Source organism: Loxodonta africana, chromosome 19, assembly GCF_030014295.1.
Source record: "Loxodonta africana isolate mLoxAfr1 chromosome 19, mLoxAfr1.hap2, whole genome shotgun sequence".
In the NCBI taxonomy this organism is placed as follows: domain Eukaryota; kingdom Metazoa; phylum Chordata; class Mammalia; order Proboscidea; family Elephantidae; genus Loxodonta; species Loxodonta africana.
In genome coordinates this window covers 19,618,808-19,637,942 of record NC_087360.1, presented here as the reverse complement: position 1 = coordinate 19,637,942, position 19,135 = coordinate 19,618,808, and the positions used below count along the sequence as shown (strand labels likewise).

Sequence of the window (19,135 nt, the reverse complement as noted above, 5' to 3'; positions counted from 1 at the left end):
ACCTTTCTCTGACCTGTTACACAAGGCAGGCACCCTAAGTGCTCACCTGGGTTCCTTCCAGCTCTCGTAATTCCAAGCAGAAAAGTCTTCCAAAAGTCTTGCATGCACCATGAGAAGGCCACATAGCAAGGCATTATGGGAGGCCGCTAGGAACAGAGAGTGGCGCCTGGCTGACAGCCAGCAAAAAAACAGGGCACTCAGCCTACGACCAGAAGAAACTGAATATTCCAACAACCACATGAGCTTGGAAGAGAGTGCAGAACTCAAGAAAGGAACAATACCCACCTGACTCCTTGCCTGCTGCCTTGTGAGACCCTGAGCAGACGACCTGCTAAGCCATGTCCAGAATCCTGACCCACAGAAACTGAGATAATAATACGTTTGGTTTTAAGTAAATTAAAAAAAAAAAAAAAAATTGCCTGCAGGTGAATCTGAAAGTTTGGACAAGGGGCCTCAGACCTGACTCTTGGGGTTAGCATTTACCTATGCTCTGCCTAAGGGGTCCTGCTAGCACCTTGGTTAAGCACTCGGCTGTTAACTGAAAGGTTGGCTGTTCAAACCCACCCAGAGGCTCTGTGGGAGAAAGACCCAGCGACCTGCTCCTGTAAAGATCATAGCCTAGAAAATCCTAGGGGCAGTTCTACTCTGTCACACAGGACCACTATGAGTTGGAACTGACTCAGTGGCACCAAATGACAACAGCAGCATGCCCAGACTGGGACAGGTGGGAATGACAGACCAGACAGCACAGTGGCTACGAGCATGGACTCTGGAGTAAGGCTGACGTAGTTTGAACTCTGGTTCTGCCACCTGCTAACTGTGTGACCTTGAGCAAGTCATTCTCCTCTCTGAGCCTCGGTTCCCCCTGTCTGTAAAACGGGGATAGTAACGGTACCTACCTCATGGAGAGAATCAGAGGATAACCCCTGCAAGGTACGTGTCCCAGGAGCAGGCGTGTGGTGGGCCGGCAGGGAATGCTAAGACTGGCACATTCAGCATTGCTGCTCTGATAAAGGACTTACCTCCAGAGATGCCATGCAAACGACTTTGTTGGTGTGATAGAAAAAAGTGGGCAGGACGTCAAAGATGGTCGTTTCTGAAAGTATTAGTTTCTGCAGGAAATGGAAAGGGAAAAAAAAGAAAAGAAAGTCAACAAGTTTTAACCAGCAGTCAGAAGAGCGGGAGGAGTGAGAGCAAGGAGAGGAAGCCCTCGTGTTGCTATAACTGAATGCTGCCTGCGTCTAAGTGCATGAGGTTCCTTTTGGGGGTTAGTTCCATAGGTCGGACAGCACTGGACCCCTTCCAATGACTCACTCTGGGCTCCCAGTGTCAAATACTGGGGGTGGATCTGGGAGTTTGTGAACGAGTGTCAGTGCGGGGGGCGGAGGCATGAGCTGCAGAGATGAACCTGGAACACCGCCACGTGAATGCACTGCTTCCAAACACTCAGGGTCACACCTGGATTTTACAAGTTGCACCTGCAAGGGCACCCTCACTGTCTGACACAGCACTCATTCTTCAAGACCGAGCTCCAGGCCACCCTTCCAGCAGCCTCCTCCCCTGACACCCACCCTTGGGCAGCCCTTGCCCCACTGGGCTGAACTGCCTGAATTTGTGACTGCGCCTCACACAAGCCACAGCACCCTGAGGACACGGGCGCCATGCCCACTTCCGCTGAGACCCCCACATGGGCCACAGTGGAAGGCAGGAGGAAGGAGAGGGCCTCACCTTGAGGTTTTCTGGGCAGAACTGGTGGCCGTACATGTCAATGGCGGACAGGAAAATGGACTCCACCTGGTTGTGTCTCAGCTCATAGGACGGGAGGTGGGAAGCAATCAGGACCTGTAGCAGGGAAGGGCGGAGGGGCTGGGTGACTGACTCAACCTCTCAGGGGAGAGCACCGAGGGCTGGACCACAGATGAAATATGGGACGGCAGCAGAGGGTGACAGATGATGAGGCTTTGCATGGTGGGTCTACGCACTGTGGGGCTATACATGGTGCAGCTGTGTATAGTGGCTGCACTGTGTGGGGCTGCACATGGTGGAGCTGCATATAGTGGGGCCGCATAGTAGGGCTGTCCACGATGGGACTGCTCATGTGGGGTTGCACACGCTGGGATCACACACAATGGGTTTGTGCACAGTGAGGCTGCTTGTGATGGAGCCACGCAAAATGGGACTGCATATGGTAGGGGCATGTACAATGGGACTGTGCATGGCGGGTCCCCGCATGGTGGGGCTGCACACAGTGCGACTATACATGGCAGGACCATGTACAGTGGGGTTTGTGCATGACTGGGCTGCACACAGTGGGACCACGCACAATGGGTTTCCACACAGTGGGGCTGCTCATACTGGGACCACACAAAGTAGGGCTGCACATGGTGGGGCCACATACACTGGGGCCATGCACAGTGTGGCTGCACCACGGGGCCCTGCACAGTGGGGCTGCACACCACGGGGCTGTGCACAGCAGGGCTGCACACCATGGGGCTGTGCACAGTGGGGCTACACAATGGGGCCCTGCACAGTGGGGCTGCACACAGTAGGGCTGAATGCAGTGTGGCTGCACCATGGGGCCTTGCACAGTCAAGCTGTATACCATGGGGCCCTGCACAGTGGGGCTGCATACCATGGGGCTGTGCACAGTGGGGCTACACAATGGGGCCCTGCACAGTGGGGGTGCACACAGTAGGGCTGCACACAGTGGGGCTGCACACCATAAGGCCTTGAACAGTGGGGCTGCACACCATGGGCCCGTTTACAGTAGGGCTGCATGCCAAGGGGCTGTGCACAATCGGGGTGCACCATGGGACCCTGCACAGTGGGACTGTACAGTGGGACCCTGCACAGTAGGGCTGCACATAGTAGGGCTTCACACAGTGGGGCCACCCCTTGTGCCCCCTACCTGTCTGGCTCTGAGGGCCACTTTGCAGTGCTCGGTTTTGCTCAGCTGAGTGAGCTCGTCGAAGATGGAGGTCAGCTCGTCCGAGAGGGCAGGGTCTGGGCTACAGAGTTCATCCTGCAGGGCGGACAAAAATGGAATCCCCAGTGGTTTTTTCTGCCAGAGGGGAAAAGGCCAGTGATCACCCCCAGCAGAGGGGTACCCCAGCAAACCAGATAACTAACTACTCAGCTGTCTGAACGTGCCCAACAAGACCTGATACATATCCCCTTACCACTTTCTACTGTGAATCCCCCATCCATTCATTCATTCGTTCATCCCTAAACGTGCCCTAAATACCTCATACAAAGAAAAATACAACTGAGTCCCTGCCTGTATCACTACTACCCAGTACTCAGTGCTGTCAACTACTAGCTGGCAATTATCACCCTATGTGCCAGGCAAGCAGCTAGTCCCTTTCCATACATTTCCCCAAATACTCCCACCTCCTTGAGAGGTTACTATCATGACTCCCATTTTACAGATGAAGAAACTGAGGCTCACAGAGGCAGTATGACTTGCCCCAAGACCATCAAGCATGTGCATGGCAGAGCTTGGATTAGAACGCAGGTTTATTCTGTTCCTAAAGCCTCTTGCGCTTTTCCTGCTGCCTGCCTTAGGGGCTCACTACTTCAGAGATGGACGAGGGGAAAAACAGTTAGGCACAAACAGGAAGGGCCACACAGGGCTCTAGTGGTGCTCCCAGGAGGAGCATCGGGGCCTGGAGAGGCCAAGGGAGACAGAAGATCCCTACTGGAAAACCAGATGCCTGGGCAACGTGCCCCCCACTCCCTGCATCAGCGACTGCTCTCAAAGGAAGTCGCCAGATGCTGGGACCACGGGTCATTTCTTCTACCAGTGTTTCCGCATTTTCCTAATTTATCTACGATGAGCACATACTCTCTTTAGAGTCAGAAAAAATTTTTAACATAATAATGTTTCACACATGAACGCAAACACACCAGGATGTCAGGGCTGATGGAATCTTGTAAAAATCATTCTAAATCTTCTCCCCCTCCCAAATACTGATTTTCTTTGTATTATCAAATGGTGGTGGCCATTACTCTCCGCCATTACACCAGAGTCTGGATCCAAGGACGGAACAGAGCACAGGTGCTATCCAACACACCAGACTTGTCTCCTGAGAGTTAAAGAGCTAAAAGCAGTCGGTGTAAAGATTTTTTCATCTGGCCACTGCACCCTAAATACCAGTTACCAGTTGCCATCAATTCTGACTCATGGTGACCCCACATGTGTCAGAGTAGAACTGTGTTCCATACAGTTATCACTGGCTGATCTTTCAGAAGTAGACCTTTCTTCCAAAGTGCCTCTGGGTGGACTCTAACCTCCAACCTTTCAGTTAGCAGCCAAGCGCTTAGTTGTGTGCACCACCAAAATACCATTTTTCTTTCTTGGGAACATGTGTGATGCCATCTCATCTCATATTTTTTAGTTAGCAGTATAGCATTTTGTTTTCATTGCTTTGTCAGTAAGTCTGTCCTAGTTATCTAGTGCGCTATAACTGAAATCCCACAAGTGGATGGCTTTAACAAACAGAAATTTATTCTCTCACAGTCTAGGAGGCCAGAAGTCTGAATTCATGGTGTCAGCTCCTGGGGAAGGCTTTCTCTCTGTTGGCTCTGGGGGAAGGTCCTCGTCAACAATCTTCCCCTGGTCTAGGAGCTTCTCAGCACAGGGACCCTGGGTCCAAAGGACACGCTCTGCTCTCGGCACTTCTTTCTTGGTGGTACGAGGTTCCCACCCACCCCCCGCCCTCTGCTCACTTCTCTTATATCTCAAGAGATTGGCTCAAGATACAGCCTAATCCTATAGATTGTGTCCTGCATTATTAACATAATGGACAGTTCACTCCCAAACAGGACCATAACCACAGGCATAGAAGTTGGGATTTACAACACATAGGATAATTACATCAGATCACAAAATGGAGGACAACCACACAATACTGGGAATCATGGCCTAGCGAAGTTGGAACATATTTTGGGGGGACACAAGTCAATCCATGACAAAGTCCTATGAGCAGTGAATCTACATTTAAAAACTAAGCCCCCTTAAAGACTCAAAAAAATTCATTTCAAAATGATCCTTCAGTGAACAAGTCTTTGCTGAGAGCCTAGCCAAAACACAACCCAGTGCGGTTAAGTCGATTCTGACTCATAGTGGCCCTATAGGACCAAGTAGAACTGCCCCATAGAGTTTCCAAGGAGCACCTGGCGGATTCAAACTGCCGACCCTTTGGTTAGCGGCTGTAGCACTTAACCACTACGCCTACTAGGTACCAAACACTGCCATATAACAAAGAGAACCAGGAGGGCCAGAGCCCGAAGAATGAATCTCCTGTGTAATCCCAAACCACAGTGGACAGAACATTTTAGCCTCTTTCACCCAAGAAGCCCCAAACAAATGTCCCAGGTTCTCTGATCTGGGGTCATTCTACCTGCCTCTCGCCCAGGCAGTCCTCTGGTGGGCATGATTCTTAGTAACTTCATGGCCCCAGAGAGAGCCAATACATGCAAAGAGTAATGGATGACCAGAACCCACATCCCACCTGCTGGCCATGGAACCGTGAGCTGACTGCGATACATCCTAGGTGTGCCTTGCTTTACGAAAAATGCAAACCCCAGAAAAATAACCTTTAAAAAAAAAAAAAAAACTCCATCAAAAAGAAGACATTTTGAAAAGGGTGATTTATTTTAGCAAAGGAATTCACTCCCCAAAGAGTAAATACCTCCTTGGGCATAAGTTCTCAGTGGCCACACACTGCATTTGTTAGGGGAGCGCCGCCCTCCCAAGTTTAACTATGAAAAATTTCAAATTACAGTAAAACCGAAGAAATCCCCTACTGATAATCACCTCAATTCACCAGGTGTTAAACTGTTATCACCTGACTACACTCACACTGTCTCTAGTGTGTATACACACACACACGCGTGTGTACAAACACACCCATTTTCATTTCTTAAAAGTCCGTTGCAGATATCATAATCCTTCACACTATTTCAGCATGTGTTTGCTTGAGAACAAGGACCCTCTCTCACTTAACTACAAAAAAAAAAAACCCAAATCCACTGCTGTTGAGTTGATGCCGACTCACAACGACCCTGTAGGACAGAGTAGAGCTGCCCCATAGGGTTTCCAAGACCTTTTGGTCGGCAGCCATAGCTCTTAACCACTGCACCGCCAGGGTTTCCCACCTAACTACAGAACCATTAAAACATCTGAGAAATTGAATAAACTAATAATATTATCTAATAAACAATCTGTGTTCAAATTTTCCACAGGGGAGCTTTCAAAAAGTATTAATGCCTGGGCCCTACCCCAGAAACCTTGATTTAATTAACCAAGAGTGAAGCCTGGGCATCTGTATTTTATAAAGGCTCTCCAGGGGATTCTAACGTACAGCTGGAATTAAGAACTACTGCACTAAATTTAAGGAAACCCTAATGGCCTAGTGGTTAAGTGCTACAGCTGCTAACCAAAAGGTCAACAGCTCAAATCCACCAAGCGCTCCTTGGAAACTCTATGGGGCAGTTCTACTCTGCCCTATAGGGTCACTATGAGTTGGAATCGACTTGATAGCAACGGGTTTGGTTTTTGTTGGTTTGTTTGCTTTTGGCGCACTAAATTTAAAAGACAATTCTTTACAAAAACATCAATATTTATGAATTTATCTTGTCATCTATCCTATAAGCCTACGGCCCCAATTCAGCCCTCTGCCTGTTTTGTAAATAAAACTTTATGCTCATTCATTTCCATATTGTCTATGGCTTCTTTGGTGCTATAGCAATACACTTAAATAGTTGTAGAGGCCATATGGCCCACAAGCCATTTTATATTTATAATTATAGTTATTTATATTTTATATATATATTTACTATCTGGTCCTTTACTCCTGATCTGACATTTTCCAAGTCAGTCATTGGGGACTACATCAGAGAAGAAAATCTTTAGCTACAAAAGACAGCTAAATATTATCTAAAAGGAGAAGAAGCAAGAATGAAGACACTCCACACTTCCCCAAAAAGGCAAAATGGAACTGCACAAAGACGAGCCACAATAAATGGAACTGTACATGTTGGGTCCCCGCATTCAAAATCCAGTATCCCTTGACTGACACCTCATCCCCTGGAGCCAGAGTGTGGGGGTTCGAATTGCAGCTCCGCATGTCTAAGCTGGGTGACCCTGGGCAAGTGACTTCACCTCTCTGTGCTTTGCCAAAGGGAGATGAGAACAGTACCCACCTCCTAGTGATGCTGAGAGACTATAAGTTCACAGTCCTAATGCTCTTCAAGAGTGCCTAGCACATGGCAAGTGTTTTATAAGTCTCGGTTAAGATCTCCACGGGGGCATCAAACTACCGTACCTACCACCCACAATCCAAATCCCAGCTGCCACCTGTTTTTATAAATAAAGTTTTATTGGAACACGGCCCCACCTATTCATTTACGTATTGCCTATGGCTGCTTTTATATGACAACCGCAGAGTTGAACAGCTGTGGCCCATAAACCAAAACCAAACCCACTGTTATCAAGTCGATTCTAACTCATAGTGACCCTACAGGACAGAGTAGAACTGCCCCATAGGTTTTCCAAGGCTGTAAATCTTTACAGAAGCAGACTGCCACATCTTTCTCTCATAGAGTACTTAAACACTCTAAAATGTTTACTCTCTGGCCTCTTCCAAAAAAAAACTGGCTGACCCCGATCCACTTCCCCCTGGGCCCCTTTTTCTGCTTACAATCAACATGATCACCAGCTGGTTCTTCTTGGCCACCTGCGCGTGGGAAAAGATGCAATCCAGCACCCGGGACATGTCCGGCTTGAACTGCTCCCTGAGGTTTATCACACACTTGTCATAGTGGTCTACAGAGGGAGACAACAGGTGGCACAGGGATAAGGCTGGGCCTCCCCTACCACCAGGGGGGCTCATCAGCAGTGTCAGGCCAGGGCGTCTTGCCTTGTTGGAAATGGTGCTCAACCTGCAAGTATCTTCGCAGGAGATCCAATACCACCATTTTCATATACCCACGAGTCCCGCTGCGGTACCTGGGGAGGAAGGGAATGCCATGAACGTTCAACCCCACTTCCTGATGAGCCTGAACACATCCAGCCAGGGGGGTTATCATTTTGAAAAGGAGAACACAAGAATAAGAAAGTATCTGGAGGCTGTGCTGCCTAAGCCTCAGGCCTAAAAGGGACTCATGAGTTGGCTCATTTGTGCTAACTCTGTTGGCCAGAGAGAAGTGTCTTGCCTGAGATCCCACAGCATACAAGAGGCCAAGCTGGGGCAGAAATCAAGCCCTAGCCTTTGCATGGCTTCTACCCATTCCCAGGAAGAAGGAAAAAAAATTAGAGTTGGGGTCCTGAACTGGGAAAGCCAATATTACCAAGTTTTAATCATTAAAAGTAAAAAATGTAAAGTAACCACCTAATGTATAAAGACCAAAAAACAAAAAAACCAAACCCGTGGCCATCGAGTCAATTCTGACTCATAGCAACCCTACAGGACAGAGTAGAACTGCTTCTTCATAGGGTTTCCAAGTGGCTGGTGGATTCAAACTGCCAACGTTTTGGTTAGCAGCCAAGCTCTTAACTATTGCATTAAAGACAGCTAAAGAATATTTTCTTGGAACAAAAAATGTTTCCTCTAAAAAAAAAAAAAAAAGAAGAAGAAGAATCTTCTGTAAGTCTCACTTCCCTTAAAAAATAGAATTTTAACCTGCATGTTCCCCAAAACACTTCTTCTCTAACTTTTCTGAGCTGAGGGAATCAAGCTTCTTAAAAGATGTGACACTGAATTTTAGGGAAGTAGAGACCAGTTTGGCTTTTTTTTTTTTTGGTAGAGACCAGCTTATGTCCAGTACCACCAAATGACAACAAAATATAACAAGAACCTAAAACACTCATTTATCTAAATGTGATAAATAAATAAATAAATAAATAACAGCACAGGACAGAGCTCTGATAAATATACACCCACTCCTTACTCCTCGACATGGTTAGGTTCCAAAGACCAGGTCATTACGCAAAAATCGGCATTCCACAAAAATGGAGACTGACCATATCAGATAACAAAACAGAAGATGACTACATCAGTACATAACTGCCAAATTACATCATTACATAACTGCCAAACCACTGAGAACCACGGCCCAGCCAACTTGACACATAACCTTAACCATCACAGCCAGTGTTACTGTCACCTCACACCTTGGCCTTCATCACTGCCAGAACAGACAGTAGATTTTTTTATTATTATTGCAAAGGCGAAACGTCGGATGATGAGATAGTCGATAAGGAAGGAATAGGTGTACTCAACACAGAAAAAACTGCTAGGGAATACAATGAATTTATCATTGGTTCGTTTCTTCTAGGTGTTTCTCTGAAGCTAAGGATGGGTTTAGGAGCTCCTGGGTGGTACAATTGCTTAATACACTCGGCTGCTAACAAGAGGTTGGAGGGAGTCCACCCAGAGGTGCCTCGGAAGAAAGGTTTGGCAACCTATTTCTGAAAAAACTCAGCCATTAAAACCCTATGGAGCACAGTTCTACTCTGACACACATGAGGTCACCATGACTCGGAACTGACTCAGCAGCAACCAGTACCGGTAAAGAGTGGGTTTAAGGTCAACTGTCCAAATCAGATGTGTTCTGGGGAGGACTCGCCCTCCCGGCCCTTGGCTGTGAAACTCCGTGTGGGGAACCTCAATGAAATTTCCTTCCTTAATCGTACTCCCAAATGGTCAGTGTGTGTCCCCAGTAGCCGGGGAGTTCCTTGAAAAGAGGGGCAATCTTCTACAGTCCTGGATTCCTTGACCTATGATAGTTTCTGCCACATTGGCTCATTCAAGTCTGGGAAAGCTTTGATTCTGTCTTTACAAGCGAAGCTTTCTTGCTAGGTGAATGTTTCATGCAACACGGCAGAAGTTATTTTTATCATCAGAAGAGTTCTCCAGCAGACTATGCCTGCTCAATAACTACTTGAGATAAAATACAAATGATTCATCTATTCTCCTTTACAAAGATCTCAAACACCACAATGGTCATTTCTAGGGCCCTTTACCGAGTATAAAAGACCCAGGGTGGTAAATAAGAAGATTAAATAAAACGTACTTGGCTACTAACTAAAGGGTTGATGGTTCAAGTCCACCTAGAGGCGCCATGGAAGAAAGACCTGTTGATTTTACTTCCAAAAAATCCGCCATCGGAAATCCTATGAAGCACAGTTCTACCCCGACACACATGGGGTCCCCAGGAGTTGGGATCGACTTGCCAGCCACTGGCCAACTAGTTAACCATTTCAATACATTGTCTTATAATCAAAGCTACCATTCTTGTTAGGTATGCGTCAGCAGGTCACAAAAATTAATCCACCTATTACTCAAAGCAGCTTACCTTGAGTAGTGTTTTTATTCTCATTTTACCAGTGGGCATACTGAGATTTACAGAAATACAGTGCCTGGTCAGGGTTCTGCAGTTAGTAAATGGCAGTGAGTAATCAGGGTCTTCCAACCCCCCATGTGTTCACTTGGTTTCAGCCTGTCCTTAAAATAGGCCCCCAGGAAAGCGGCAACTGGACTACAGGACTAATAGCCTCCGTAAACCGCTGCTTCCTTTAACATGAAACCAGAAGAACTCAGTGGTGCCTGGCTACCATTACCAAATGTTTCAATCAGGCATGTAACAGATAGGTCCTGATAAGGAAAAAATGGGCAACAGAACTTCAAATTCCCAAAGAATCCAGACTTACTAGACCCACTGAGGCTAGAGGAACCCCAAGACTATTGCCCTGGGACAGTTTTCAAACTTTGAACCAAAACTATCCCCTGAAGTCACCTTTAAAAAAAAGAAACAACTTAGCTCAAAAAGCAAAGAATAGCATCCATAAGTACTGCACTTAAAAAAATCAAAATAATAACATCTTTATGAGACCAAAGGGACAAGAGTAGCCCTAAAGCATAGACGAGACGTTTAGGGGGCAGTGAGTCTAAATTAATGGGGGTTGGGGGGGTGTGATCATTACAGTTGTGTGTCAGCTTGGCTAGGCCATGATTCTCAGTGGTTTGGCAGTTATGATGTAGTTTGGCAATCATGTGATGATGTGATCACTTCCATGATGAGATTTGATATAATGTGATCGCCTCCATGATGATCTGCTGTGAGTAACCAATCAGTTAAAAGGGAGTTTCCTTAGGAGTGTGGCCTGCATTGAATATAAGTGGACTCTCTGGCAAAGCTATTGGGCTTTTGCTCACTCTGGATCCTGCAGCTGGCTTCTATTCATCTGATCTCCAGTTCTTGGGACTTGAGCTAGCAGCTTACCTGCCATCTTGGCTGCACATCTTGAGATTCATCAATCTTCACAGTCTGTGCACAAGAGCCCTACTCCTTGACCTGCCAATCTTGGGTTTACCAGCCCCTGTGACTATGTAAATAAGGAGAAGCCTCTACCCTGATCCACAGACTTGGGACATTCAGCCTCTACAACCGTGTGAACCATTTCCTTAATATAAATCTCTCTATATGAGTTGGAATCAACTCGTCAGCAACAGGTTTGCGGGTTTTTTTTTGGTATACATTTTTGGAAACGCTGGTGGCAAAGTGGTTAAGAGCTTGGTTACTAACCAAAAGGTCAGCAGTTTGAATCCACCAGGCACTCCTTGGAAACCATATGGGGCAGTTCTACTCTGTCCTATAGGGTCCGCTATGAGTCAGAATTGACTTGATGGCAATGGGCATTATATATATATATTTGTGCACTTTACTGGTTTTGCTTCTGTAGAGAACCCAGCCTAAGATGTGGTGAAATAACTAGAGCAGATAACAAAAATGTTGATATAATGTGGAGAATATAACTACTATAATGTAACTATTTCTCACCCCAAAATGAAACCCTGTACCCATCTAATGCCACTGAACAACATGTGCAGAGATGGCTAAATGGGAGCATGTTTTGATGTGCACATTTTCACCAAAAATAAAATTGCATTAAAAAAAGAGAGCAAGACTGGTGAGGAGTGAGCTTCGTGGCTCAAGTAGACACTTGGGAATACATGAGCGACTCCTATCTGGTGGTGAGATGAGAAGGAAGAGGGGGACAGGAGCTGGTTGAATGGACATGGGGAATACAGGGTGGAACGGAGGAGTGTGCTGTCTCATTAAAGGGAGAACAGCTAGGAGTACACAGCAAGGTGTGTATAACTTTTTGTATGAGAGACTGACTTGATTCGTAAACTTTCACCTAAAACACAATAAATTCAAAAAAAAAAAAAAAAGAGCAAGAGACTCCTCCCCAGGCACCACCCTGGTGCACCAGGTAGGACAATTCCACTGGACAGCCGCCTCCTGGAGGCCAGGACTCACCTCTGCACCAGCTGCACAATGCTCTGGGTGTTCATGAAGAAGACCTCGCGGTCGGCCTTGCGCTGCAGAGTGGCCACATGGCAGTCTAGGGTGGCAGCTATCTGGATGGGAAAACAGGACTGGCTACTCACCACACAGAAGTCACTCAAAGGACCCCCCACAGCTCCTACAGAAGCCTGTTGAAGACTCATTTAGAGACTGGAAATTTCAGCCCCACAGCCCTTGGCCACCCAGAGACAATCCTGTTCATCCCAGCTGACCTTGTTGCTTGAGGAACTCAAGAGCTCAGCATCACAACCATCACCTGAGTCTGTGTGCCCATTCAGATGACACCATGGTGCAAATCAGAATGGCAATGGGGAAAGTTGTCGTTAGGAGCTGTCGAGTCGGTTCTGACTCATAGCGACCCTATGCACAACAGAACGAAACACTGCCTGGTCCTGTGCCATCCTTAACAATCGTTGTTATGATTGAGCCCACTGTTGCAGACACTGTGTCAATCCACCTCGTTGAGGGGCTTCCTCTTTTCAGCTGACCCTGTACTCTGCCAAGCATGATGTCCTTCTCCAGAGACTGATAGGGAAACAGGGGAAGGGGATTTCTGACCCAGTGAAAATCAGGGTGCTGGGGTGCAGGGGGTGGGAGGTTTTCCAGTGCTTAAAGTGAGATTTAATGTATTGGTTGATGGTTATGGGCAACCAAAATATTTTTAAAGAAGAAAACCCTGTATCAATGACAAGTACCTGAAGGGTACAAACATGTACTTTTCTCAGCTGGGGTACCCTAGAGTTATTTTTTTTTATTGAGATATAATTTACATACCACAGTATTCCCCCAGGAGCCCTGGTGGCCCAGTGGTTAAGGCCTGGGCTGCTTACCCAAGGGTAATAAAAAAATAAATAAAACAGGTAGGCAGTTCAAATTCACCAGCCGCTCCTTGGAAACCCTACGGGGCAGTTCTACTCTGTCCTATAGGGTCACTGTGAGTTGGAATCAACTCAACAACAATGGGTAATACACCCCTTTTTAAAGTGTAAAATTTAGTGGTTTTTAATATATTCATAGAGTTATGCAATCATTACCATTAGCTAATTTAGAACATCTTCACCCCAAAATGAAATCCTATACCTGTCAGCAGTCACTCCCTACCTCTCCCTGACCCCTGCCCCCAGCAACCACTAATCTACTTTCTGTCTCTATGGATTTGCCTACCATGGACATTTTGTCATATACTACGTAGCCTTTTGTGTCTAGCTTCTTTCACTTAGCATAGTGTTTTCAAGGTTCGTCCACGTTGTATCAAGCCTCAGTACCCCATTCCTTTTTCTGGCCGAGTGAGATTCCATGCTCTAGAGCTGCTGACCTCTGGGGAAAGACCTGTGCTCGGCTGACCTCTAGCTTCCCCAATCACTAATGTGTCAACCAGACAGAGGGCAGCAAGGTAAATGGGCTCTGCTCATGCAAACTACCTCGAAAATGCTTGACAAAAGCAAGCAACCCAAAAACAAACCAAATGAGGCCATTGTGGAATTCTTAGAGATACTTTAATCCCACCTAGTTATGGTTGCCATTCTTAATACAGCCCCAAGGTTATCACCTCACAAAAACCAGACAGAAGAAAAACTGGGAAGAAAAAGTCGTGATTTCCCCTGATTATTTCAGCCAATTTTTTGGAAAATCCTCTATTTGTACGCATTGCTAACTCCTATTCTGAAACTGGTGAAGCTGGTAAAGTAGAAGGTCAGCAGAAAGGAGGGAGCCCCTTAATGAGTTGGATTGACACAGTGGCTGCAACAATGGGCTCAAGAACAACAACGATTGGGAGCATGGTACGGGACCCGGCAGCGTTTCATTCTGTTGTACATAGGATCGCTGTGAGTCGGAATCAACTAGATGGCACCTAACAACAACAACATTCTGAGTCTGAGTTTTATGGCAAGCAACCGTTCCTTTGGAGAAAATTCTGGGATTCTGCAAGGGAGACTCGAAAGAGAACCCCCAGCCCCAATACCTGTGGTTGTAAGTGGGTCTCAGGAAGCCCAACATGACCACAGGCTGGGTCTCAACGCTCCCAGGAGCTGTGCACCAAGGAGGACCTGAGCCCATGCACGCACCTCAGTGGGACTGGGCTGGGCCAGGGCACATACCTGCTGGCTGGGGAATTGGCACAGCACCGAGGTGATGTTGCTGGCGTACTGGGCCATCACCCTGCGCACAGCCTTCTCCACGGGGTCGGGGATGCGGCCCGACACACTGGTCATGATCTCCTGGAGCTCCAGCAGTGGCAGCGACGGGTTTCGGAGGGTCATCATGAGCTTCTGCACCCACTCCTTCAGCTGTAGCAGGGACCATGGCATCACCCCCGGCCCTGCAGGGGTGTAGGCACCACCACCCTCCACGATACAACTCACCTAGGCCCTGTGTACCCAAAGGTATAGATCCAGCTGCCTCCGGAACTGTCCAGGGTGGAATGTCCCCAGGCCCCGAGCACAAGGGTACCTAGGAAATACCCAACTTCCCCACACAGCAAGGCCCCACTCCTCTCCAGGCATCCAGAGAGCCAACGTGGAACAGGGACATAACACAAGGCCATACAAGGAGCTAACATGTGGAAGACACCTCTTAGTGCCAGATGCTGCTCTAAGGCCTTTATTGGTAGGTTCTCATACGATCTTCAGAAATGCCCTACGAGGTAGGTGTAATTACTATTCCAATTCTACAGATGAGGAAACTAAAACAGAGAGGTTAAGTGAGTTACCCAAACTCACCCAGCTAGTAAGATGCAAAGCCAGGATGCAAACCCAGACCTATTAGCTCCCAAGACTCTGAACGCCTGCATAATGCCACTTCCTGGGGTACTGCGGTAGCCGAAATGTTGACGGGCTTTGAATGAGGATTATAACAGTGCCAAACCCATAGGATGGTTGTGAAGTTTAAAACGGAAACGATGCATACCACTGGCAAGTGCAAAAGCTAAATAAATGCTGTGATTGTAGCAATCACAATTAGGCAGCATAGCACAGGGGTTGAGAACACAGACTCTGAAGCCAGATGACCAAGGTTCAAATCTCAGCCTTGCCTCTCCACATGTGAAGGAAGGCAGGTTTCTTAGAGGCTCTGTGCCTCCGTTTCCTCACCTGTAAAGTGGTAATAATAACAGTTCCTATCTCACAAGTTGTTGGGAGGATTAAATGACAACAAATTTTAAGTGTTTAGAATAGTAGCTGGCAAACACAGAATATGCTAGACAAGGCCTGGCTACCATCATCATCATCCTCACCACCATGATGCGCTATTAAGACATGGAATGAGACAGAGCACACAATGCTACCATCAGTGATGTCAAGCTTAGCGTCACGGGTATTTCGTGGAGGTCTGCGAGTTTAGGAACTTCTTGTTTCTCTATAGAGTGAGTGGACAGTGGGGCCCTGGGACAGCAAACGGTGACTACAGCCGTGTTTCTGAACAAAGTGCACGCTTCCAATTCTCATGAACAGGGCTGACTCACAAGGACTCCCTTATTCCCACTGGAACATTCTCAGTCTTGAGCTAAACTGAACCACTAAACATGTAACTTTTTTTTATTTAAGTGTAATTTTTACAACAGTTCATAGTCGGAGAGAAAATACACACCGATGTTTACAATCACGGAAACCCCGGTGGCGCAGTGGTTAAGTGCTACGGCTGCTAACCAAAGGGTTGGCAGTTCAAATCCACCAGGCACTCCTTGGAAACTCTGTGGGGAAGCTCTACTCTGTCCTATAGGGTAGCTAGGAGTCACAATCGACTCGACGGCACTGGGTTTGGTTTGGTTTACAATCAGACCAAGGAATGTCATGAGAACAGACCTTTATTAAAACAGCTGTGGTTTTATTTTTTCCTTTACTTGACTTGGAGCCCCTGGGTGGTGCAAACCATTAAGTGCTCGGCTACTAACCAAAAAGTTGGGGGTTCAAATCTACCCAGAGAGGTACCTCAGAAGAAAGGCCTAGCAATCTACCGCCAAAAAATCAGCCACTGAAAACCCTACGAAACCCAGTTCTACCCTGACACCCATGGAGTTGCCACAAGTTGGAAATCAACTCGATGGCAATGGTTTTTTGTTTGTTTGTTTTTCCCGTTTACTTGAATAAAGACCTGTGATCTCATGGAGTAAACCCTTCTGATTCTTTACGGGGACCTGCATGACTCACCTTGATGCTGAAAATAGGTTCTGGCAGACAATAGCCACTCATGACATTGGTCAAGTTTTCCAGGACATTGTGGAAAACCTGGTGCAGTTTCTCTCCAAGGATGGGCAGAGTTGGCTGGGCTGGAAGCTCCCCTGTGAATGGCTCAGCCTGGTAAGAGACATGAAAATGAAAGGTCAAGAAACCGTGGGATCCCAAGTGAGATGGGGCGAACTGGAGAGCAAGGCAGATCTATCACTCACACAACAAGTTTAGGGTGGAGCCGAAGAAAAAGCAGAACACTGCATTGGAAAGACGAAATTGCTAAGTGAACACCCCTGTGCAGCTTTTTCAAATCATCCCCTTTGCAAACATCCTAGTACACTGTTTAGTACCCTGTTATGGATTTAACTGTGTCCCCCCAAAATACGTGCTGTAAATCTTAAACTGCTGTATCTGTGGACATAATCCCATTTGAGAACAGGATTTTCTTTGCTGTGTCGATGAGATGATATCAGTGTGGGGCATGTTTTAAGCCAATTTCCACTGAGATATAAATATAAAAAGGGTAGATTAGGCAGGGAAGGAAGCTACTACACACAATTGGAGGGGAAGAGACAGGCCACATGAAGACTGTCAAGCAACCAAAAAACAGAAGCTGAAAAGAGACAAGGGCCTTCCCCCAGATCCAGCAGAGAAAGAAAACCTTCCCCTAGAGCCGGCACCCTGAATTCGGACTTCTAGCTTCCTAAACTGTGAGGAAATAAATTCCTGTTTTTTAAAACCACTCACTTGTGGTATTTTTGTTATAGCAGCACTAAGAAACTAAGACATACCCAAATCAACTTCGGGTGGTTTAGACTTTTTTGTTTCCTTTGTTTGTCATGAAGACAATCTCTCTACTTAGTCCATTAATTTTCATTCTCTAGTGAATTCCAAAGATAAAGACCTAGTAGGATGAAGATTCATAAGAACCTCATACAAAGGTACCTGATTTTTGTAAATCATAAACATTTACCTTGAGATAACCTAATGAAAAATAAACAGTTCTACAGAGGGGCAAGAGTGACTTAACATACCCATTCATCTATTAATTCTCTCCACAAATATCCACTTAGCACCTGCTATGCGCCCGGTGGAGTCCCTGGGTCGTGTAAATGGTTAATGTGCTCAGCTGCTAACCGAAAGGTTGGAGGTTCAAGCCCACCCAGGGGCACCTTGGAAGGAAGGTTGGCAATCCACTTCTGAAAAATCAGCCATTGAAAATCCTGTAGAGAAGAAACTAGGCTACAGACTAATAGTCTACACAAGCCATAGCCTCATCTACCCTGAGACCAGAAGAACTAGACGGTGCCCAGCTTCCACCATTGACCATCCTGATCAGGGTCACAATAGAATGAAAGAAAAGCGTAGAACACAACTCAAATTCTTAAAAAGTCCAGACTTACTGGACCAGTTGAGACTAGTGAATTCCCTGAGACTATCACTCTGAGATAATCTTTAAACCTTGAACCAAAACTATCCCGAGGTTACCTTTTAGCGAAATAACGGATTGGCACACAAAATAAAGGCTATTACCTGTGAGTACGGTACTCTATTAAAAAAGTATGAGACCGAAAGGTCAAAAATTACTCTAAAGCAAAGATGAGAAGGTAAGGGGACAGGGAAACTAGAATACTAGAAATAGAACAACCAGAACACAATTAAAGAGAATGCTGACACGCTGTAAAAAATGTAACTAATGTCACCAAACAATTTGTGTAGAAATTGCCAAATAGGAATCTAATTTGCTGTGTAAACTTTCACTGAAAACACAATCAAATATTATTTTAAAAACGAGAAGAAAAGAAAACCCTATGGAGCGCAGTTCTACTCTGACGTACAGGGGGTCGCCAGGAGTTGGAATCAACTCAACAATTGCTGTGTGTGAGGCACTGTACCCTGAAAGTTTGGGACATGCTGTTCTCCTGGCCTGGACAGTGCAGTTTCCTGCCTCCCCAGCCCTGTGGGTTCCTCCTGCTTTTTGAGAGGTGACTTGAGAGTTTCCTCTATGATCTGAGGCTCACTTTCCCATCTGCGTCCCCAGAGCCTGGACCAAAGGCAGTCCCTTTTACTGCATTTACCACTAAACGACAAGGGCTTGTCTGCCTGTCTGACTTGCAGGCATATGTGAGCCTGCAGCACCCCAGGGCTGGGGCCCAGTCTCACTGAGCCAGCACAGGGAGCGTTTGCTGGGAGGACTGCCAGTGCGGGCACACAGACCTTCCCAGAGATCCAGAGAGGCCCAGTCTATGTCTAGCTTTGGGAACCCCCTAAAGAGAATAACAAGAAAAATGAGAAGAAAACACATGAAACTAACAGAACACTCTGGAGAAAAGGGACGATTAGCTTTGTTTTGGAGCAGATGTACTAATTATTAAGAGATTCATACATTGAAATATACATGAAAGGCTAGCTACCTCCCCGTACCCATGCCTTGCTTAGAAGGTCTAAAAATCATTCAGGCATAAACAGTTAGGCACTCAACCACTAGCCAAAAGGTTGGCAGTTCAAATCCACCCAGGAGCGCCTCAGAAGACAGGCCTGGTGATCTGCTTCTGAAAGATCACAGCCTTGAAAACCCTATGGAACAGTTCTAC

General features: G+C 46.6%; 1 protein-coding gene across 1 annotated transcript in view; it reads right to left on the bottom strand.

Moving 5' to 3' along the window:
- ACACB (acetyl-CoA carboxylase beta) overlaps positions 1–19,135 on the bottom strand; it is a 128,062-nt gene that overhangs the window by 44,513 nt on the left and 64,414 nt on the right. The window contains 8 exon segments of the mRNA XM_023559423.2: positions 1,023–1,112; positions 1,729–1,842; positions 2,909–3,022; positions 7,704–7,937; positions 7,939–8,011; positions 12,328–12,428; positions 14,475–14,663; positions 16,521–16,667. Coding sequence (XP_023415191.1) covers positions 1,023–1,112; positions 1,729–1,842; positions 2,909–3,022; positions 7,704–7,937; positions 7,939–8,011; positions 12,328–12,428; positions 14,475–14,663; positions 16,521–16,667 — 1,062 coding nt within the window.